The 23,667-nt window shown below is 41.6% G+C and overlaps 1 protein-coding gene across 3 annotated transcripts in view; it reads right to left on the minus strand.

Moving 5' to 3' along the window:
* Window positions 1–601: 601 nt before the first annotated feature.
* Window positions 602–23,667, minus strand: part of cyth1a (cytohesin 1a) — a 36,762-nt gene continuing 13,696 nt past the window's right edge. For all 3 annotated transcript variants that reach the window (XM_072369648.1, XM_072369646.1, XM_072369647.1), the window contains exons 2-13: window positions 14,264–14,346; window positions 12,389–12,453; window positions 11,154–11,220; window positions 10,939–11,057; window positions 9,687–9,767; window positions 9,329–9,441; window positions 8,210–8,358; window positions 8,002–8,113; window positions 4,536–4,612; window positions 4,385–4,453; window positions 4,075–4,229; window positions 602–2,486 (exon numbers count right to left, since the gene is read on the minus strand). In XM_072369648.1, the coding sequence (XP_072225749.1) occupies window positions 2,408–2,486; window positions 4,075–4,229; window positions 4,385–4,453; window positions 4,536–4,612; window positions 8,002–8,113; window positions 8,210–8,358; window positions 9,329–9,441; window positions 9,687–9,767; window positions 10,939–11,057; window positions 11,154–11,220; window positions 12,389–12,453; window positions 14,264–14,346 (1,169 nt within the window). In that variant the 3' untranslated portion in view covers window positions 602–2,407. The remainder of the gene's footprint in view (window positions 2,487–4,074; window positions 4,230–4,384; window positions 4,454–4,535; window positions 4,613–8,001; window positions 8,114–8,209; window positions 8,359–9,328; window positions 9,442–9,686; window positions 9,768–10,938; window positions 11,058–11,153; window positions 11,221–12,388; window positions 12,454–14,263; window positions 14,347–23,667) is intronic.

Here is a 23,667-nt window from a genome sequence, read left to right on the forward strand (position 1 = left end):
AGTATCACACTTGTGCCCTGTTGTTTCCTGCATACCTAGTCCATTGAGAAAGTCATTTCTATTGATTGCTTTTCCAGGCATCATTGAATATGATACATATTCACTTGTAAATATCGACCTTTCCCTGCTGCCCTGACATTTGTGCAATAAATACTTTACAAGGCGAGCTAGTGAAATAATACGAAATGCAGCTGTAAATAAAGGCTGAATTTAAACAGTAACAAGAGGAGGGCTGTTTTTTTTATTTCTTTATAGAGGACAAATGTGGTCGGGGTAGTGCATACTTAGGAAGAGCCTTGTCAGAACAGAAAGGGCATGACTCAGTTTCAAGGCTGCACTGAAGTGGAACTAATATTCAGTATTAATTTACATACAACAGACAGACCAAGCTTAGCCCTCAATTTAATTAGGGACTGATTAACAAACAATAGGATAATTACATTGCATGTTAAAGTCATTGTTATTTGCTAAGAGTGCATTCGCAGAAGAATGCCTTGGAAGCCCTTATCACATACTGCCACCTGCTGGTGTAATTAGAGAACTGCACCATGGGTTCAACGTGAGGTTGAAGTTCAGTAAATACATTCCATAATAGTCAGTGTTGAGAGAAATGAGGCTTTATTTCAAATTGATTAAATGACATTGATAGAAATCTGAGATCAAATAATATAACTGACTTATCAAATGAAAATGGCAAAACTAACAAAAATATTAGGATAAAATACCCACTATACATTTAAATATGTACAACTTTGATAAATAAACCAATACTGTCAAGAATTATGATTGTTTTGCATTCTTACTTAGTCCACTGGGAGCAGTGCCTTGTGAGAAGCAGACTGGAAGAGAAGCGGGAGAAAGAGCAGGCAGGGAGTAATGATTATGAACAGCAGGGACATATAAAAAAAAGCCAACTGCAGTGTGAGCGGTCAGCCATCCTGCCTTCTCTCTTCTGGTTTATAACAGCACATTCCTGATACAAAAAGTAGTTCTTTGTTCATTTGCATTAAACACCCTGAGACAAGGGACAGCCCACTCTTTTTCAGGCATAGTTTCAATGCTCCTTTAAAGCCTCTACAACAATATGTCTTTAACATAAACAACCTGAAGCACACAGTATTCTACAATAGTCAGAACGCTTGGTTTTACCATAGAAAAAAAAAAAAGAGAAGCTCTCTACACAGAAAAAGGGTTTGAAAGGCAGAAACAAACAAATCTATGCTTGGCTGGGCAAAAGAAACACTCAGTCACACTCGCTAACCAGCAGCAATTCTCATCCCACGATAGTAGAGCATCAGGCACTGTGCAGTCGTAAAGAACGTTTTCTAACATTTAAATGACTTATGTATGACACACCGATGGTGAGTGATTTTGTTTGAGACAACAAGGCGAGACAAGGGTGGGAAGGAAACAAAAAGGGGGCTGACAGTTTTGTTTTCCAGACATCCTAAGACCTCAAAAGCCCACAGTGATAAAGACCTTTTTTTTTTTTTTTTATCTCCAGGGCCTTCAGGAAATGAGCTTTGAAAACGAGATACAACATTACGACCCCATCCAGACAAGCTCACTTTATTTCACATTTCCAAAAACAGCCAAGTCTCAGATGATCGCTTCATTCCTTGCATTGTTGTCCTGTTGTGAACAGGATCCAAGTCAATCTGACATGAAAAGTTTCTGAGCTTCTTTTTAGCAATCTCCTGAGTGACAACTCTTTTTGTAACAGTAGATGATTGTTTCTCATTTTTTTTTCCCTATAAAAGCATGAACAGGTGGCAAATTATTCCCACTCACCGTCCAAAAATGGCCTCTCTGCAGCTTCTGCGGCAAGACCAATTTATTTTAAAAAACCACGTCAACAAAGAGGACTCATGAGGAATCAACAGTAAAAGCTGTAAAAATAGACACCTTACCAAAACATATTAAAGCACATCAGAAATTTTCTTAGCTTTTCTTTCAGACACTGAGGAATATTTTGGTCAGACCTGCTGAGTTAAAACAATGTGTGCAACCAGGGACTGCATGGGTGTCTGCGTGTTTTGTGTGTATACAATGTATATGGGAACTGAGTTGGGGTTTTTTTCTATTAAAGCATCTTCAAGGGGGATTTTGCTTGGTTTAAGAGCAAGATTCCCTTCATTCCTCAGACAGAGAGAACACGCAAAGCTGTAAGAGAAAGAGAGACATTCAGACAGGGGGGGTAAGAGACGGCTCGACCTGAAAACAGCATGCTTCCTGTTTTTAAGGTCTTTACAGTCCCAGAGCCGATCTTGGGATGAGTCTTTTAAGAAATCTCTTGAGGAGTTCTGAGGCAGACCTTAACCGTGGCCTCTGCACCAGCCCAGAAAGGGCGGGCAGACACCTGGACCCCCTGCTCTGTCAAGTGCAATGTCAGCAGAGCTGAGCAGCTCTAGTGCCTCTTCATGGACGACACCTTCTTCTTCCTGGCAGCCAACATATCGTAAAAGGGGTCTCTGCTGATGGCAGCTCTGCGAGCACAGAAGAAGAAGAGGAGGAGAATGTCAATGAAAGGAGTGTAATGGAATATATTGTGCAAATTGATGCACTCATACGTTGCTCTAATGTTAGTGCATCTGCTCCTAAGTGGCTCATTTACGTGAAATAAGCCAGCATTCAAATGAGCCTGTATGAATAACATCTGGAGGCTATTCATTTTTCACCATTTATTGTCTCAAAAACTTACTCAGAGTAATCAAAGCAAAACTAGTAGTTTGAGTTACTTTTTATCTTTAAAGTTATGAAATGAGAAACGTGTACTGTATACAACAGCGATCTGCATGTACAGCGGATGATTTTGGAGGAGAAAAGTCAGTTAAGCTCACAGCCAAGTTTTTTTCAATTGTTTTTTCAAAAACAAAAACACATCTATATATGTATCTTTTTCTAACATCCAGGGAAAAAAAGGGGGGTTCCTTAGAAATCCAGAACCTGAAAGAGCAGACTGTCAAGTTAAAATAAAAAATGATGCTCGTTCCCATCCTGAATGTTTAGCAGGTGCCTCTTATTCCCCAAAACTGCAGAAAAAGTAGGTGTAATGGGATAATATAACTAACTTATAGGCTAACTTACATGCGTGTATCTGCTCATCAGGAACATTTTCTTCTTTGACAGTGACAAAGATTAGTATGATATGACGAGTGCACAATAAAAGATGAAGGTTTAAACTCTGAAGTGACTTTATTCTATTTAATATTTAAAGTTTCTTCTGCTGGTGAGAAACATGGGTCTCAGTGGACTACCGGGCGACAGACAGCAGAGTGAATAATACATCAATTTCGCTAAAATTAAAAACCAAGTGATATAGGTAGATTATCATATATTCTCCATGTCTGTTTCCATTGCACTTGGTCACATTAAACTTTTACAAAGCGCTTCACATCTCTGACGTGTAAAAAGATTTTTCTATCCGTCAGTTTTGAATTATCATTGAAAACAGTTGGATGAAATGTGACTGCTGTCACATTAATGGGACTGTCAAGCGAATAAAAATAGTAACCGTGATTCACCACATGATTCTCTATAGTCAATTAAGATTAATTGGAAATTAAATGGAAATTAACCCCACTTGTTTTTTTTCTAGCGCTGCATACAAATGTATTGTGAAGAAAAGCAGTTTTGGAAAGTAAGAGAAGAATTTCACCAAACACAGGCCAACAGGGCTCGAATTAGACCACTATTAATAAACTACTAAATATCTAGATGGGCTTCGGTTCCAGGATAACGTCTAGCTGTTATATGCCAAACTCAGTATCTTGGAAGTGGAAATAAAGACCAAGATGATACAAAGTTGTGACATTGTCACTTGGTTTCTCTCCCTTACTGAGCTGGTCCAAACTGTAAAAGAAAACCAGCATTTAACATTATAAGTTATCTTGTATGAACAGTACAGTTGGTTTGCTGCAGATTCACAGACTCACAATAATAATAATAATATATATATATTTATTTTAAATGTAAAAAAAAGAAATCTTCTGTCATAAGCCTTGCATTCAAATAACAAAGATACACTGTATGCGGATGGGGTCTCTGAAAAGAAATGATTAAATCAATATTTACTTAATGCTGTTCATCCATTCCTCTTTTTCCTCAGCAGTGGGAGCGGAGATGCGGTAGAAGGTGTGGTTGCCCTCGACAACTCGTCCGTCAGCCTCAGTTTTGCATGCTTTAATCACCTGGTCCTTGTTGTCAGGGATGAAAAGCTCGAAGCAGTTCTAAAGATATCAGATATATAAAGGTCAGAAATCACAGGAGGGGTGATATGTTACTGTTAAATGGAAAAAAAACAAAAAGAAACCAACAACTTCTGATCAAAACTGGTGCAAAATCTAAATCTCATGAATGAACCAACAGAGGAAGCTGTACATACAGGCTTCTTATCCTCGACCTCCTTGATGCTCAGGTTCTCCAAAGGAATGATTCCTCTGGGCTCTTTGTCCTGTGTGAAAGTAAAATGTGTAAATGACAGAGGCACAGCGAACAACAGCGAGCTGAAACCGAAAAAAGACGTCAGTACTCACCGTTGTGTACTCGAAGTAGTAGAGACAGTTATCTGTAAGTATGAACCACCTCCTCTTCCAGGTTTTAACTCGTCCCCCTGTGGAGCAAACAGTCAGCATCAGATCAGCTCAACAAGAGAGGCAGACAAGGAGAGAGGAACGAGCACCAAAGCACCGGGTCGAGCAGCAGACAGGCAGACAGATGAATGGGAAGACAGACAGATGACGGCTCCTGAGGACTCCTCTTATCCAAAGTACTTTTCAATCATGCGCTCCCCATCACCATATCAATCCTGGACTTTATATCCATGTTCATTTTCTCTTTCCCTTTTATTGCTAATTCAAGGACTTAAAAAAAATATTCTTCCAGATATTAAAAACTAAAGGACTCGTATTTTTTAAGCTGCATATGAAGGGGGTACTTAAACATGAGAGGAGGATGTTAAACAATGACACTATGTCTTCTTTAATGACATCTTCACATGCCTGGAAGATGGAAACTAATCCTCGCTTGACCCAATTATTTCCCCCTATTTGCTAACTTAGACAAATACATCTTGAAAGCAAGGATCAATACAAAGTATACAGATCCATGTGCTTTGCACTCGCTGAATTTGTTGAACCACTTAAATCAAGTTACCCGAAGACCGTTATAAACGAGTTTTGGTTTGTAAATGAGAGAATTTAGAAAGTAAGGAATGAGGATTCAATTCTGCACTTCGTCACACCCACTGTGGGCTCTTTGGTTAACTCAGAGCTCACGGATCTGTGGTTGACCTTTCGCCCCTTTGTCACCCATGTTTTCTGTGAGGGGAAACCTGATCACAGAAGCAGATGGCAGCTTAACTATGTGAGGACGGGATGCCATCAAACTGAGTAAGACAGGAAGCTTCATTTCAGCTGCTGTGAAAAGCACATCAGACTTGAATTTCCTGTTTGGGTTTAGTTGAGCAATTTCTAAGACATACATACAAAGTATCCACTAAACTGCAGGGGGATGCCTTTCTAATCATGGCACATGGGTATAAGCCTCGTCTAGACTAGACTATCCCACCACCAATGTTAGTAAAAAGCTGCATTGTGAAACCCACTTCCCATTTCTGTACAAACATATGGAACACACTTCTATTATCATATGACAGCAGTGGCACTGTATATGATAACCCATCATATCACAAACACCGTGATAGATGGGACACTCCAGTCTACACTTAGTATCTACAGACACCATCAAAAACCGGCAGAGCTCTGTGGCTCCTCGCCACATTTTGGCTCATCAGCATGTTGCGACAAAAAAAAAGAAGCAGACCAACAGATAACAAAGACCAATGGCAGAATCACACAGCTGACGGCCTGAGACTTGATTTGGATAATTCAGAGTTGTGATCGGTTTGATTGTCACATCAGTTCTGGTCACTTAAGAGGAGAGAGAGCTCCTGTGCAGCAATGCTGATAGTTGCAGGGATGATGCTGGGTTGGATTGGAGGGAGACACCCATGCAAGACAGGACTGTGGGAGCATGGACAAGCGGAAGTTAAGAGGGGACCAGTTTTTTCGATGGATTTAATCTTTAAAATGTAGTTCACCACAATTAATTAGCAATTGACAACACCTTTTTAACCGACTTTAGCTTTGTAATTAGCACAAAAAGGTGCAATCATTAGAAGAATGCGTTGTCAAATTAGGAACTATGTGCACTTTAAGAATTTATGGCACATACATAAATCAAAAGTCCCTTTTGGCATACTCCTCTGCCCATGCTTTCCTCCCACAGTTTGGTCCAATTCAATCCAGCACCTCAACAGGCCGAAGCCCCAGTGTTGCTGTTTAAATCCATTTCTGGCATGAGATAAGAAGTATAGCTACACTGATGAAAAGGTGCAGTATTCCCTTTCCATGCAAGCACAGAACAAAAAACAGTCATCAAATAGTTAATTGGTTCATGATCAATTCCAAACGCTCTCTGTTGTGCCTGCTGGATGGAAAAAAAAAAAAAAAAGGTATACTGCAGCTTCCAAACAAAAAGGAGATCAAACAGTGTGACCACTAGAGCATACAGAGAGAAAAGGGTCAAGCTGCTCAGTAGAGTGGTCACAAAGCGGCAACTCCCTGAATCAAGCGCCCAGGGATGCAAATGCACCTGGACTGCCCGAAACAGTTTGGACAAACCACCAGCTCAATGAGACACTGAAGAGACATACATCTTAAGTTCAAATGAGCCAATGGAGACACAAAAAAGCAAAAAAATAAATAAATAAAATAAAAAATATATATATAAAAAAAAAGCCATTTTGAACGTAATTTGAAATATGAGAAAGAGAACAAAAGCATGGCAGACCACCAAAAGCACCTGAGAGCTGAGAGATGGACTAGCATTGGAGAGAGCAGGTGTACATACCTCCTGAGGAAAGACAACAGCCAAAATCATGGGAACAAACAAACAAACGAAGAGGAAAAGAAAACATAACAAATCAAATTAAATGATAAGGAATTCGAGCACCACAGTCCTTTTCATCTGCTTCGAGTGAGGCTTCAATGCTCTGCTTCAAAACCGTTCATGATCAACCCTTTCTTTATCCGTCCACAAGAGGGAGCTCTACTCAACGCAGACATGAAAAAGCTTCTGTAAGGCACTTGATGAAAGATCACCTCCACTTTGGTCCATCTCTGTTATTTCAGACAATCGACCTTTCACCTTGATTGTTTAACTTAAAACTGACAGTAAGGAGTAAGTAAAGAAAAGAGAGATTGAGTCCCTCTGAAAATCAGCTGTAAAGATTCACAGTGATTGGAAAAAAAACTGCCTTTAACAAACGCATGTTTTAAATGTCATTGTGAATCTGTACAACGGAGCGAAATCTCAGAGGAAACCAGTTGGAGAGTTGAGGTGTCTTTGTGTTGGCTGAGATCCTGTGGAACATTTCTTATGACAGAAGTATGCAGCTGTAGGTTTTCCAAAAATTAGCTTATTTGGAAATGAGCAAATGGTCATCACAAAGACACACTTGAGGTATCACAAAGTTCAGAGTAGAAATAGGTTAAAAAAAAATATGAACAAAACATTCTCTGCCCCGTTGGGGAGTTTCTATAACAAGATAAACTATGAACACCAAAAGTTTTGTGCATACACTTCATCTTACGAGTTTTCAAAGTAAGCATCTGTGTGCTAAAGCGCATGTCAGTGTGCGTCTTAAATAATTAAAATGCCTCCATGTGTGGTGGTCTGATTTCAAGCCCACATTCACAAGAACTTAAAGCAGGCTGAAAACGTCTTCAGATGTCACGGGGGGGATGCACACCTCTTCGCACGTGCTCACGGACATTTTAAACACCCACACAAATACACACTCACTCTGGAGAACCCTGCTATCCTCCAACATGTGCTGCAATACAGACACAACATAAGTCTAGTATCTGAACAGACGTGATAAAGGTAGTTCTCTCATTTTACAGTGTGTGAGTCAACACACTAGATACTGTCACTTACCCAGCTTTAGCAGCCAGCCCTCTCTGTCTGGGTTGAAGAAAGTGTGCGTGAGATCGTTACCGTCGTCTTCCGGAATTTTGAAAGGTTCGTTCTTGATGCTATCGTACAGATTCTACAATGGATAGTGTTGGACAGGAATAGAAAACATGTTTGGGATCAAGCAAAACGCCAAAGGCCACCAGGTGCAGAGTTTAGAAGTGATATTCACCCTGAGCAGGTCTTCGGGTAAGTCTCCTCCATCGTTTATGCCTCTGTTCATAGAGATGAAGCGTTCCACGGTTGGCTTGTCCTTCACATTTGGATTGTGGAGGCTGGTGTTGAGCATGATGATGGCAAATGACAGGATGTAACAGGTGTCTGTAACAGAAAGTGTAGGTTTATAAGATGGCGTTTACCATGGAATTTAAAAAATAAATAAATACAAATCAGTGCCAATTTTAATGTTGTGTTAAAATATGAATGTGAATGAGCTGAGCTGAAAGAGCTGCACTTTCGGGACCAAAGTCAAGCAGAGAGGAGCAGACAGATGTGGCTTCGTCAGTGGAGAGAGTGGGCAGACAGCACGTGGGCAGTTAAATATGCACACGCCTTTCTGCACATGCACAGAAAGACACGGCTGACGCAGCAGCACTTTATAAGTACTGTTAGGCCTGAGAAGTTTCATGTAATATTCATACCCATCTGCATCCATGTCAGACTCACTGATAGGAGCATAATATTCCCAAAGCTGGATACAGAGCAGACTTTGTGTCAGCTAAATAAAGCAGTTTTGTTATGACTCTCATTGACTTACTATTAGATCTCAAATGCAACATGGAGCATTATGAGCTTCAGAGGCACATCTGCTTATCATACAATCTACAGTTGGTGCTGCCAGGGTACACTGTACACATCAGAAATGCAGAACCCGTAAAGGTTCGGACGTACCCAACTATTCAATTTGAATGAACAAGTATGTGAAAACGTTTCAATGGTACCGTAAATCCATTTTCATATTTGGTTTTGGATACTTTCTTTCCCTCTCCTCTGCAGACATCTGCAACATCTGCTTCAGGAGTTTACTGAAAAGGTTGAAATACACTAATTTTAAGGGCCTTTCAATGTAATCATTTTACACTAAAAGAAACTACCAGAAAGTTCAGATCATACTCAATCTATGCATTTGTTTGTGGACAGAGAATGGTGAAATTTTAGAGTCACCATCTTTTAGAAAACCTATTGCCAAATGCAGTTCTGGTTCGAGTCATTTTGTCAAAACAAAAAGAGAAATTTGAGTCATTTCATCCTCTCGATAGCACTGAATGCCGTAGGACTCTGCTGAAAGTACCTGTGGACTGGAAAACACCAGGGTTGCATTGGCAGTAGCGCTGAGCAAAGGCCTCCATCATACGGTCAATCTTCTGGGCTTCTCCAGGTAGCCGAAAACTCCACAGAAACTGTCTGTCATGGGACACAACCGACGTCAGCAACAGTATCACTTCCAGTGTGAAGAAACCGAGTTTTCTCTGCTCCGACACACAACTGAAACCAACAGCTGCATCCGTGCAAACTACAAATGACGTGACTCTTGAAAATCAACTTACTAACATGGTTTTAATTCAATGAGGGCTAAATCTGTGTAAATCTGTTACCTGCAGCTGAGCATGTAGCTGCGTATGTTAGGAGATGCGTGGAAGACGTCTTACCTTAGCGCCTGCACTAGGTTGAGGTCTGTGAACTCATGAAGCTCCACAAAAGCATGGAGGACTTGGATATTAAAATCATCTCTAAAGGAGACGAAACATGACAAATTACCAACCAGGAAACATGTAAACATTCAATTTCTAATCCCATAAGAAAAAGAGACGCAACAATTTCTGACGACAATGCTGGGAACAGAGTAAAAAAATACTACTTCAATTCTGTTTCAGGTATTGCTTAAAAAACTATTAATCTAGCATTACAATAGGCACAAAAATTTAAATTTGGATTATCAATTAATTGTTGTAGGATCTTTAAAGTATTCTTGCTGACAAGCTAATTGCTGAAAATTAATTTTAGGCAACATTTTAATTTTTGCAAAGGAAGGTTAAACCATGCTCAGGCAGTAGTGGTTGGCCTAATCTGATCTGATGTGCACATGTCAGAGGACCTAACAGAATATCAGGTTTGTGTTCTGGCTCAAAAGAGTTAACAAGGTTTATTATACAATAGATGCTCCCCACAAACCCCAAAGAGGAGAGCATACAACCCCCCCCCCCCATACTTATCATCTAATCTAGATCATGAGATCATCCGCGACCTTTAAGTCCTTCAGAGTAAATGATCTGTCCTATGGGATCATGGCTCTGTGGAGCTCAGAGTCATATCCAGTCACCACGATTTTGGCCAACCTAATCCCAAGGCCCCCTTGCTGTTATGGCCCCTCCTTACAGAATCTAAATCATCTAGAGAGCTTGATAGCAATCCAGTAGAGAGCATCCACTTCCTGGTGTGTCTGACTTTAGAGAAGAGCACACCCTGACTGTACCGATGCCTACCCTATAGTCCCTGAGCAGTTTATACTGTACATCAAGTTCAATATTTCCTGTTCTGTGTGTTCAATATAACACAAATGATCCGTGCTCTCCAGTGGAATCCTTAACTGCTTTCAAAACCATACATTCCTGAATTGTGAGTCTCTCGGTCATGTTACTCACGAATGAGTAAGATAACCAAAGACAGATGGAGGCCGTTGAGTAACGGACATTGTCTTGAGAGGATAGCTTAGATGTGGAACCAATAATCCTTGTTTGGAAAAAGGAAGGGTGCGTGTCTGACCAAAAGGAAACAGCCATAGGGAAAATATGCACCCTCCATTTGATGCTTTTATCAGCCACCTGGGTGGATGCTCGTGAATGAAGATGGGGAGTATAAGACAGATGGTAAGATAGAGGAAAAGAGAATTGTTCTCCTGACCTCTCTCCGAGGTAATCTCCAATTGCCGTTTTATTGAGACCCTCGCCTTTGTAAAGGAATTGAGCAATGTCGTCACTGGTGTTTTTCAGCAAGTCATTCTCGATCAGGAACTGGATCCCCTGAGAAAGAGAGCAGGCGGATGGTTACACCCTGGCTATGAGAATAAGTGAGACAACTCACATTTCTGCAGAGTAAAAAGCATTACTTCCACCTACCTTTTTGGGGTCCATGTTGAATTTCTTACGACCCATGGCCACCTGTTTATTCCTCTGCATGTTTTTCCTGTAGAGGAACAATGTAAATCATACAATATGTTGTTTTATATGTCACAATGTTACGTATATATATGTTAAGTATATGAATTATATGTCAAGACTCCAAATATGACATATATTTCTTATCAATCTAACTGTTGATTGGTTACTCGATGTCGCAGTTGGGCGATAATATTTCAGAAAGCTGTAAAACACCTTAAGGTTTGGGGCTGTTGCAATCAAAAATAATCAACAAACATTAGCTAACTGCTGGTAGATCTCACACATACCATACACGAATGAGTAGGAACAAGAAATTGCAGTGAAAATATGGCAGACCAGTTCAAATAATGTGGAGGTTGGGGAGATAAACTCAAACTGTCGGCATCAAAAACTTTCCCGATCAAAGAACACTGACTCTGACGATCAAAAAATGAAAAATAATTTTAAAAATTGTTTAAAAATGGATTCCAAAACTGGCCTTCTATCTTATATAAACATGAAAAGACGCTGATCAAGTGAGATGCTAAACAGTTGAATTTAGAGATGCATGTAGGAATGTTTCATTTCTCAGGGCTTGAATAATTCAGGGGTCAAAGAGCACCCCTGGAGTCTGCCATTGCCATGGTTACATTCCCAGTTGATAAGACGTCACAAACACTTCCCACCGACTCCCTCACACAAGAATTCCTTTGGTTTTTTTATCTGCCAAAGTCCAGCAATCATCCGGCAAGTGATAACACAAACAACCACTTGCTGTATTCAATAAATGGATCGCATGAAAATCAGATCACGAGCAGATACTTGGGCCTTTAATGAGCGTTCAGATGCAAGTGAAAGAGTGTTTCTGGACATTACAGTAGAAGATAGGATCCCTTTGCACTTGAGTAGACCAAACCCAATCTCTCCCTCTCCTGAGACCATCTATTGTCTGCCTCTGCCAGTACACCCACTGCATTATTCAATGAGGCCTCCCATCATCAGGGTGTGCCTGATGAAACATTTAAACTGCCTTAAAAGCAAAACCAATTTGGGCAGGGTATTTGGTGTGATGGAAGGCCCAGTTTGGCCATCAAACATGAATAATTGACATCCACATTTTGCTAAGTTAATAGCAGGGAAACAAAGAGCCAACTTAGGCAAAACAGAGGTGGAAATGTGTGAGCAGGGAAGGGAAATCTGTCCAGTTTTGTTACCTCTCCTCAGTGGAACCCAGGTTCTCAATCTCAGTGGTCACTTCTGCTATCTCATCCTTCAGTCGCTGCAAAGACAACAAGTATGAGTGTTAAAATGTTAGAAGAATGACGAGAAAATGCGTGAATCATCTGTCCACTGACACCACAGTGAGGCATAAGGGTGCGACCGATACAAACAGCAGGCAAAGTGTTCGCATGAAAAAATAAAAAGAGGGAGAGGGAGAGGTTGAATCACCTGTTTGTTTGTAAGCCAGGCGGCCAGTTCAATACGCAGAGCTAACAGTTCAAAAAAAGAAAGCAATTTCTGGTTTCACACAGTGCTGCACATTCGGCACCACCCAGTTCCTTTTAACTTAAAAAAAAAATGACAATGACTCTCGTGCTGTTTGCATGTGTGCTCATCCTAACAATCCTGTCAATCTGAATTCCACTTGGAAGAGCACATTAGGGGAATAACCACGATACAAATGGAGTAAGACAGCGTGTAAGTGGATTATAGTTTGTGTGGCATTATAGTGATTAAAGGCCTTCAAGCCAGATTTAGTTGATAAAACCAGGCCTCCTGCTGGTGCCAGTCCGGTGCAGTATTGGGAAAGAAAGGAGATGGAAGTGTGAAATAACAACCGAGAAGCATCAGAAATGTCTTATATATATATAGACAGAATTCAGGCTCCTGTCCAGTGATAATCTATAATAACCAAGTCCCCCTTTTCTTACCCCGCGACAGTGTCTGTGTATCAGTTCTTGTGCACAATACTAACTTACTACAGACAAAACCACAACGAAAACATCTAGGTTTTCAAGGGCTGTGCAATCACAACACATTCCTCAGATGCTTGCCTCCGCAAACAAAGACTGTGCTCATAGAGAAAAGAAGGGGGTTGTGGTGGGGGGGGGGGGGGGGGGGGGGGGGGGGGGGGGGCCTTGACATGCAGCCCCAGCAGAGGAGGGTGTGGGAGTCACAGACGAGAAGAGGGGTCAGTATGCAGACCACTGTGGAGGTTAGGAGTGGAAGATATGGGCCCTGTTGGTGGTCAGAGGGGGTGGAGGGCAGCGAAGGTGTCCCAGGCTCATAACAAAGTGATGGATCGCACCACGAGAGTCCACCGGGGCCAGCGAAAGTCGAGTCATCCACAGCCTGTCCCCCGTGTGAGTTACTGACTCACTGCTGCCGGTTACTGAGTGACAGAACTAAACTTAGCAGCTATCTAGAGTAATCAGCTGCATTCTGGGATCAAGTCAACGGTCGAAAGAAAAAAAAAAAATATATCTCCATGGATTACAGACAGGAATCACATAAACCCCTTTGGAAAAAATTGATTTGAATCCAGGGCTTTGCTTAGATAGTGAAGGGGATGTTCCACCGGCTGCTTTCATGCACGCAGTCACAGGGGCCACAGTCGGGAATATTCAAAACTTCATTTAAAATCAAACATCTGAAAGAGATCAGCTTGTATCTCTCGGACTTTTGGCACAGCACACTTAAAGAATGGCAAAACAATGAGCAGAAATTATTTGTAGAGGAAGTGAGCACTTGATGGGAAATACCTCACATTCCACTCGGAGGGAAATGTTCAAAAAATCTCCTTGGAAAGGAAAAATTGAGGCACAAACAAAGCCACAAAGTTTCGTGCCGAGACAAACTGAAAATATTTTTTAGGCAACTGTGATGTAAAGCCTTTTTGGATCCAAGCAGTATAGCCAATATTCTATTCATTAGAGCTTATATTCCAACATTAAATGTGTTTTTGCGATCAAATACCAGCATATTTCTAATATTCTTACATGTTTGCTTTTTACACCCCTTCCATTCGTTGCTTTTTAGATCTGTGCAATTATATTTACATAAACCCACATATTCTCCTGCAGTATTACCTGAATGTCCTCCAGCAGCTCTTGCTTGCGCCGGCGGATATTCTCCAGCTCCTGCTGCTCCTCTGGAGTGAGGTCGTCTGGCACTGGAGAGAGATAAAAGAAAAGATGAAGAGATAGCACCTTTACTCTTGTCTGTGCACATCTATTCTTGTCCCAAAGGGGGCTGCAGTGCACTGAAATCCGATTAGACTTTATAATATTACTTAAAATCCAACTGTAATTGCATGCTCATGACGAAGGATGAGGACAACGCCACAACAGAACAAAAGAGGTTACAGCAAGAAAGGGCAGAGGGGGTTTATCTCTGTAAAGAAATATTCCAACACTATCTTCACCAAACATTGTAAACCCACGAAAGCAGCCAGGTGCAATCTAAACTTTTAGGTGACTAGATGAAAAAGCTCAGGCCAGCCGAGACTCTCTCCAGAGCCTGAGCGGCACAAACGTGACAGATCTCCGTGTTCCTGTCACTCACACAATAGGTAGTTATAATTAGCTTAATCTGTGCCAACCACTGAGGAGGGAGCAATGTGTCCTGGTTGAAAGATAATGTGCTTGCACAGGCCCTTCCTGCTCTAAAAGCACATGAGGGGCATCAGCAGAATCAGCTAGATCAATGCAACAGCAGCCCAAGCAGTGTTTTAGAGCCGCATGCACTTTGAATATAAACTTCAACCAACTTCTCCAATTCAAGCATAAACTCATACTATAGAAACAAATTATTACAGGCAGTTAAGGTACAGTAGACTAAATTAGCTACTCAGTAATCATTCAGGGCAAATATTAGAGAGCAAATAAGAAATGTTGATGAACACCTGCATTTGAAACAGATATGAGCATCATGGGTTCTCCGTGTGAGGCGCACAAAATGCGACACAATCATTTTGAAAAATGCATTCTGCTAATATTTCAGTTCAGATTTTTTTTTTTTAAGCAGGTTTAGTCATTGGCTGGACTGCATCTGGCACCAATGGTTCAGATGCCGTGTATCAAAGTGTTTCTTGGGAAACACTTTAATCAGTGGAATTACAGAAGTTATCACGCGAAGCCTTTTCTCTAATTCCCCAAGCGGCCGAGCTCAGGCGTCGTCCTGTGACCTCTGCTCCTTTCTTCTTGACCACAACGGCTGAGTTTAAAAGGTTAAAAGGGCTTGAACAGAAGGCTAACTCCGTGGAACGCCAGAAACTATTAACGAGGTATGGGTTAAAGAGTGGAGGATCCTGAGAACAGAGAAATCTTTAACACCAGAGCTTATATGGCTAACTCCACAAATGACTATGATAAAAGACATCTCAGCTCTCATTTCCTCTATGTTCTCTCCCTTTTCAATAGGAACTTATGTTTGTCATGTTGTCCTAACACAACGGCAGAGGTCTCGTCTAAATGTGAGCAGTCGCAAACACTCACACCTGCGGTTATCCAGTGCTATCGAACTTTTCCCGTTCTGTGTATTCTAAATTATAAAGGTCAATTATTTCAATAACATAGGGCATATGAGCTTCAACATCTTGAGGCAAATACACATGACATTCAATGGAATGTCTGTTAATATTCAATGCTGGGATAATAGACAATGGAGGCAAAAACAGGAGCCTCACGGCAGCTAGTTGAGAGGCACCCGAACAAAGCCATGTTGTCTTCCTAACTTGTTTCCAGACAGCTGGGGGAACACAGCAGTCCACTCAAGGTTGACCTTTTACACATCGTACCTCACAGCCAACAGCATCCCTTGTGAACCAGCAGCATCCAAGTGTTCTAAGTATCCATGGAAACCATGGCTGGATCTACAAAAACCTTCTTGCTAAAGTGGGGGAGTTGACAGGATGGTGCTGAGCAAAGGCAGACACCAAAATACATATGCGTGCAATTTAAAAAAAAAAAATTTGCTCACTTTAGAGCATTGCATCAGGGAAGACATGAATGTTTTGGAATAATCCACCACAACATTCACAGAGAGAAAGCGCTGAAAGCCCCGATCATTCTCCTGGACAGTGAATGGAGTGAATCCAGAGCGTGTTCCTGCATTGAACAGTTCAAGCAACAGAAACAGGGAGGATGAGCTTAAGACAGGAAGTCGATTCCTCTTTCTGGAAACATGATATCAATTTGAGCTTTAGCAAAACTGAGGGGAGCCACACCACCCAACGCAGGACAGCAGGGACCAACACAAAACAACCACAGCATTCCTGGCTTAAAGGAGCACCACAAAGTGCAGGGACTGAGTGAAGGGACGAGCTGCGGAAAGGACTATAATTTATCTCCAAGGAGGAGATAGAGAAGAACTGTGCAAAGTGGTCATTTGAGGATGGAATCTCTTCATTTGCCATCTGTTCATTTGAGAGCACAAACAAGGAGCTTGTGCAAACTCAGTCGGGCAGATGGAAAAAAGCACCAAGATCTTGCAATTAAAGGCCTAGGTTTCGACTTAAATGCCACCCTACATCCCCACACATCATCCGACTTCTCCGACATGATCAGAATTAGTCAAGAAGCTGGCCCTCCTTGCTCCAACCAAAATAACCAAGACCAGATCTGGGGAGGGGAAGGCCCTGCCCACAAATGTGCCAGAGGTGGGCACAGAGTGGGTGTCATTTTCAAAGGAAAAGCAGAGCCCATCCAGTTTAACAAACGCTGAGAAACGTTTCCCCTCTGTTTTACAATGCTGCCCGACTCATTCTGAAAAAACCGTGCCAATGGAAAGTGGCTGTCATCAGAATAAGGAAATGAAAAGAGAAAGAAGAACGGTAAACGAGGCAATTACAGGTTAATGAGGAGTGTCTGTTTTTAGAAAAGCCACAGGACAAATTTTCTGAGTTATTTAAGGGAAATGATGGAGTTTTCTCTTCTGCTCTCCATTCTGATTTCATGTGACTCTCAGATGCCTCAGATGGAGAAAAAGCGTGAGCCTACATGAAGTGATTCCCACAAGCTGAAAGAGAAACAGCGGATTGTCCCATCTTCAGGGACTGACACGGGGGAATTACATAGACATGCACACGAAGGCGTGCACAAAGACCAGGTTCCAGTCACATTCACTCACCCTTGTGTGACACCTGATGCTAAGGGCACGCACACCGTGTTTCCCCACTGTTCCTGACACTGTATCATGAATCAGCAACTTGTTTTTTTATTTCACATCTAACCACCAACACCCCTGAGCGGTACTGTCCAAACTCTCTTAAAATATACAACAACAAAGAGCACTTGACCGATTTGTTTTCAAGTAAAGAGCTTATTAAAACAAAATTCTCAGAAAACAAAGTAATAGATTTGATCAATTAAACTTTAGCTAAGTTTAGCTGACAACTTTTTTTTATTGGGTCTGTATGAATTGGACTAATCTGGAATTTAATTAATTAGGTTTGATTGGATTGTGTTTGCATTACAAAGAATTGGACTGTAACTGGCCTGAATTCAACCGAATCTTTGAAGTATCTCGAGATGACGCTTGTTGTGATTTGGCACTATATAAATAAAACTGAATGGAAACTTTAATAAAAGATGATCAAAAATGAAGAAAAAAAAAAAAAACTTGCTATGGAGATCTGATAAAACCTTGACACAAGCATTCATTTGCTAAACCGGGGAAAGTATAATCCATGTTGTGTCCTGGCCACCATCACACACGTCTTCTACTAAATTCAAATTTATGACTCAAACAATCGATACTCTCCCTCTGAGAGTAATGAAGGTGCCTTCTTCAGCACTGCAGCACTCTGCCTGCTTTAAACTGCTTTCTACACTGAAACTGCAGTACCTTTTTTGTGCTTTTGAACTTTTGAACTCACCCCAATACCGCTCCCTTTGAGCCTTAAGTCCCTTTTGTCAAGCAACTGTATATGTGCCCTTATGTTTAGCCTCTGTGAGTATCTGAGGAGCTCCTAGAAGGACAAAGCTGTTTTTAGTGAAGGCTGGATCAGCAGAGAGCACCGGGGAGGGGGCATCAAGGGAGATGGCAATTAAAGTTCCCTCTCCCACAGCGGCAGAACCCACAAATACACATACTGATTGCCATCCTGGCATAAAAGGCAGACATCTCATTTCCACCTAGATCACTGAAGAATTCTCCTTGGAAAATAAGGAAATTAGAATTCTCTGTGCTTGTAGGATTTAACAGCCCCTCCTCCCCACAGACGTGACCCAAATTAGGAAGCACCTCTCAGCACTCAATAACTCACTCATATCTAGAGATAGAGATAGATAGACAGGTATTCATACATGTACTAAGACCAGATGATTTCTACCAGACACAAACATCAGAACCTTGATGGTTATGGTTATTTCCACCATAAACATGGACGGCTGTATATCTTGAAGGGTTACAGGACTGAAGATGCATGAATCATTTCTGTTTCGATGGTTCACAGCAGCAGATGGAGACGTGAGTGAATATGTTTGCATTGCCTAAAATCTGCTGAGGGAGCGAATATGCAAAGAGACACAAATCCATTTCTGCAGCCACGTGTTAGTGTGCCGGCACTCTGATTATGTTTGCTTTAAGTACAGAGATGGAGGTAAATAAATGCTCCACTCTATGCGTCTACATTTTTTTTGCTTAATATTTCTGAGGAAACACCCTCTGCCTGACCCCCCCTGCACTGTCCATTAAGCTTGATTAGCCTCCTCCTCTTCCTACTTCATCATGTTTCTTGACTCTTCCTCCTGTATCCCTTTTCCATCCATTTTAATTCCCACTTGAGCCAAAATTATCATAAAAAACATCAGTTCATCAAGCTTTAGAAGCAGTTTATCAAGCCTTCTCTGTGCCTTTAAAGCAGTTGATGCAGATTTCTCTATAGTGGCACATATAGTTTCTTTAAAAGTTGCTAAAAGGCACCCTCCATCTCCAAGGTCCCTGGAGGCTCCAATCAATCGACCCCCTTGCCAGAACCAATAACTGGCCCAACAGTAAGAAGAGGCAGTCTACTTCATGATACGGTTTAATGCATTCAGCACAAAACATGCAGAATTAATCAATGCTTTTTGCTGCCATGAATAAGAAAAAAAAAAACAAAAAAAACTTTCTGCTCCTTCTAGCTTTTAGCTGCTTTAACAGACAAGTGACATATTATTTTAAATATGTAATATAACTCATCTACTGATCTCTGATCTAAGACTGAATCTCATTACTGAAACAAATCCCAAGGGTGCTCTCTAACATATTTATCACATACAGACACAAATATAAAACTCTTGTACCACAAATCAAAGAACAAAGGGGAGCAAAGGAATTTCAGCCATTGATGTGGTCACCCAGAAGAACTTGTTCATCTATGACCTCCCGACTCCCAACACCACAAACAAACGGTAAAAAAAAGACTAGAACACATCCAACGCCATACTCAAAAGGAGCACCAGTTATGGATCAAACGTCCCAGGAGCATCCAACCTGACCTGGTCTGTGGGCAGGAGAAGGTGAAGGGGGTCTGAGGGGAGGAGAAGGAGCCTTGTGTTGAGGCAGGGAAGCGTGGGAAGGCGAATGGCAGGAGAACACAGAGACAGTGGGAAGAGTGGTGGGATGATCACAGCTCTCCCTTTGTGTCTGCAAGCAGCATCATTCCTCCACAGGGCCCAAACACAGAGGCATGCTTGGTTTTTACTTTGCTGAGTCCTTGCTTCCTGAAGCTATCATAAGACATCATCCCATTTATCCATAAAGTGTCCTTCTGATGAAATATTCCTGCCTGGCTTAGTCTCTGGGACAACTTGTGCACTTATTGCTAACATACATGATCATGTGAAGTCAGCCAAAATGCATCTTAGCCACCACATCCCCTCTGATGACACACTGCTACATCAATACCCGTCACTGAAGCTCCAGTCACTGGACTTCACATGCATCATCTCCAGCATAATTGATTTAACACTGTCTAATACAATAAAAGCATACCAGGGTGGGTGAGGGGGTGTCACAGAGCACACAAACAGTGTTTTGAGGGAGTAAATTAACCGAATGAATAAATTTCAGTGCAAACCTGAATGAGAAACTCTCCAGTCACTTTCTTTCTTTCCACAGAGCTCCTCTTCTTCCTTTCACTCCACCTTGATGTCTAAAACAACTAGACCCAGCTGTGCCACTCTTCTCTTAGATCCCAGCGCTCATTGTAAGCCAGTCGGACGTCCACATGTCGAACAGCAGAGGGATGGAGCCTGCTCCCCAGCCGGGAAAGAGACACTGTTGAGTTTTCTCAGCTGTACAGCTATCAGCCTGCTCGCAGCACACTGACACGATCCATTTGAGAAGGAGCCTCGCTCACTTCCTCACTCCCTCCTCTCCCTCGCTCTACACGCTCTTAGCTGTCACAGCCATTAACATGGAGGCTCCACCCAGTGGTCATTCCTTTCTCTGCCTCCTCCTCTCTAACAAAAACACACATGTTACACCAAGGCTAAACAGTATGGGACAACATTACAGGCAGATGTAGCTGTTACATCCTAGCTTTTCTTTGTGCCAGCGATTAAATTCATTGCACCGATGTTTTCAAACTGCGTTCAGATTTTATTTATTTATGGGAGAGTTGCACTTACCGATTTATATCACAGCTCATGAATGCTATGATACGTTGGCCATAATCTATATTCTCAAACCATTAAAAAGATAGATTACAAGAGCAAACACTGATGCTGTGGCCGACCCACATGATATTTCAAGATAAAATGTTTCCAAAATGATCATCTGCAACTTTATAAGGATTCCTTTTACTCTTCCACTCATCTCCCACAGAGGTAGGGAGCAAGTCATGAATAAAAGTGTGAGCTGTCGTGATGAGTCAGCAATTCAAGCTCGTCTTAAACTCTCCTGACCAGTCATGTGACCAGTCATACTGACACGATCATCTCCAAAACTTTAGCTGAAGTAACTCTGTGCTGGAGACAATTGTGTGTTGTTATTATGGCAAGTGTATGAGAATAATCCTGAGGCAACTGGTGCGCATTAAAAGATTGTACAAGGTTCCCAGCATTCCTCCTTGCAGTCTGTGTTTTTGGAGCATGACTGTACACTTGGGCCGGGTGTGTCTGCTGCGCAGAGCAGACGTGAGCGCTTGCCTCATGTCTGTGTGGAGTCAGATGAGTCAACATGGAGCCCTCTGCTGTGCCGGCTGAACTCTGCCACCCTGGGGTTACACAGCATCCTCCACCCTGGTCAGCATGGGATCCAGGTATTAGAGAAGTTAGAGCCAGCTCTAATGTAAAACGCTGCTTTATCCTGCATTATGTGGGATATTCATGTGGTAATCGCAACCGTCTCGAGATGGTCTGAAGAAGGAATTGGAATAATAAAGACGCTCACCTCAGGATCATAGAAAGATATATATATATATATATATATTCCATTAAAAGAGAAAGAGGTTCCTTTTTCCATACAAACAAATGTCTCAAGAGATAATAATGACTTCAGGTGTCAAGTGAAGTGTTAAAAACAACATATACAATTCGAATGTGCTGTGCATTTTAAAAGAAATGCAGTTCAAGATCAAACATGCTAACAAAGATTCTTTTTCTTAGGAAAACACAGAACAAAGTGTGAGCCTAAATATCGGGATCAAAACGTAACGTATAAAGCCCCTATTCATCACACAGTGTGCTTCCCTAGCCTTTTTTAGCTTGTGACCCCTTTAAAGAAAAGAAATGTCAAGTTGTGACCTCTGACCTCTCATCAAAAGGGTCTAAAGGACACATTCAGGCCAACAGTTGCTGTTCGTACAAAATGTGCAGTGGGGTTGAACTTTTAACAGAGGTTTGTAAGTTTTAAAAGCATAAGCAACTTTTTTTTTTAAGGTCGTTTATTATTATTTGGATACTTTTTTTTCCAGCAATGATGAGGTAAAAGATAGCAACAGTTCGTAAATAAGCTACAATAAAGACGGGAAAAAAAAATTGTCAGAAAGAAAGCTTGTTAAACAGAAATGAGGCCGTGCCTCCCCCGACGTCATATCCCAACTTGGTTTAGAGTCAGCGCAGGAATGTCAGGAGCAGAGGATGTGGGTGGGAACTGTTCTGGTGAATGTATAGTAAGGCCTGCCACTGTACAGCTCCAGTCTAAAGCAAACACACAGACGGCTCAACAGCACAAACATCCTGCAGAGGCACACACACACACACACTTACCTGAACAATACATCATTATAAACACAAAGGAGCAGCTTTCTTTATTAATCTGCTCTCTGTGTTTTTGGTAATAACTGTTTTGATGGCCCGCTGTCTAAGGCTCCACTATGTTTTCCCTCAGAAGCGGAAGTGCCGTTTCTTCCCACAGCGCATGCCTTTGTCCTCTGATGCCGTTAGCCTTGATGCTTATCGGGGCCATCCTATTGTCAACATCCTCTCTTCCCAATTGACCACACGTCCCAAACACACGATGGGAAAGCCTAAAAGAGCTGCACAACCTTTGCGTATTCAGTTTCCAGAAATATTCAGTTTCCAGTCCTTTCAGCATCTTTATTTTTGTCTCCCTTTTTTTTGTGTGTAGGATGTCACTTCCTTTCAAGCATACTGTCGAACTCTCGGCTTCCTGTTTGTGACCTGCTCTCTCCGATAAGTGGAGGAGTCAAAGCTACTGCTGACCTACTAAAACTTAGGGAAAGGCAATAAAATAGCTATTCTTTCTCCTTCCTGACATTCATCGTTCGGCGGCGTCACAGAATCCCTGCATCCATCTTCCACTGCGTGTTCGAAACAATGCACAAACACCAGGGGCTGCAAAAGCCCTCAAACAAAGCAGCTACGCACCTCAGCATTGCTCAACTGTTTGTCATGCTGACAAAGTCTCTATGATGCAAGCATCAGTGCCTCATTTGTCACTAAAAGCAACAATAGACTAAAATACAGACGATAACTACCATTTGCAAAAAAATAAAAAATAGTAGGAGAGATCACATCTGCAAAAACAACAAAAAAAACAAGCTTTTCCCAAGTAAGAAAGAGCATGATGTTGAAGAAAAGAGCTATGGCTGAAAAGTTATGAACAAATAATGCTGAACTGCCTCAGCGAGCAGTAATTATAAAACCCTGATCTGCTCCACAGCCATTTTACTCCTTTCAAATGCTTTTCCTTTGCAGTCGCTTCCAGCTGCCATTTCAAATTTATAGGACCTTATCAACACAAACGATCTGAGTTTAGTCTCGTATGAGGAAAAGAACCAGAGGCGTGTCTTTACCTGTTGCAGACAAATCTGAAAGTCAAGACATATCAATGCTTTGAGAGATGAGTAAAGCAATTAGCTGTATGCAAAAAAAAAAAAGGTGCAGGACCAGAAGGCAAAGACAGAGGTGAAAATGAGAGGTTTTCATTCCTGGAGACAGAAAAACCGAAGCTCAGATGTATGCGCAGATTTAAAGCCTGAAAAATAACAGATACACGCAAACTTTACACCAGTTAAATGCGTCAGACCAGCTGGATTATT

Source organism: Leuresthes tenuis, unplaced genomic scaffold (assembly GCF_036924035.1).
Source record: "Leuresthes tenuis unplaced genomic scaffold, fLeuTen1.0.hap1 SCAF_17, whole genome shotgun sequence".
Classification (NCBI taxonomy): domain Eukaryota; kingdom Metazoa; phylum Chordata; class Actinopteri; order Atheriniformes; family Atherinopsidae; genus Leuresthes; species Leuresthes tenuis.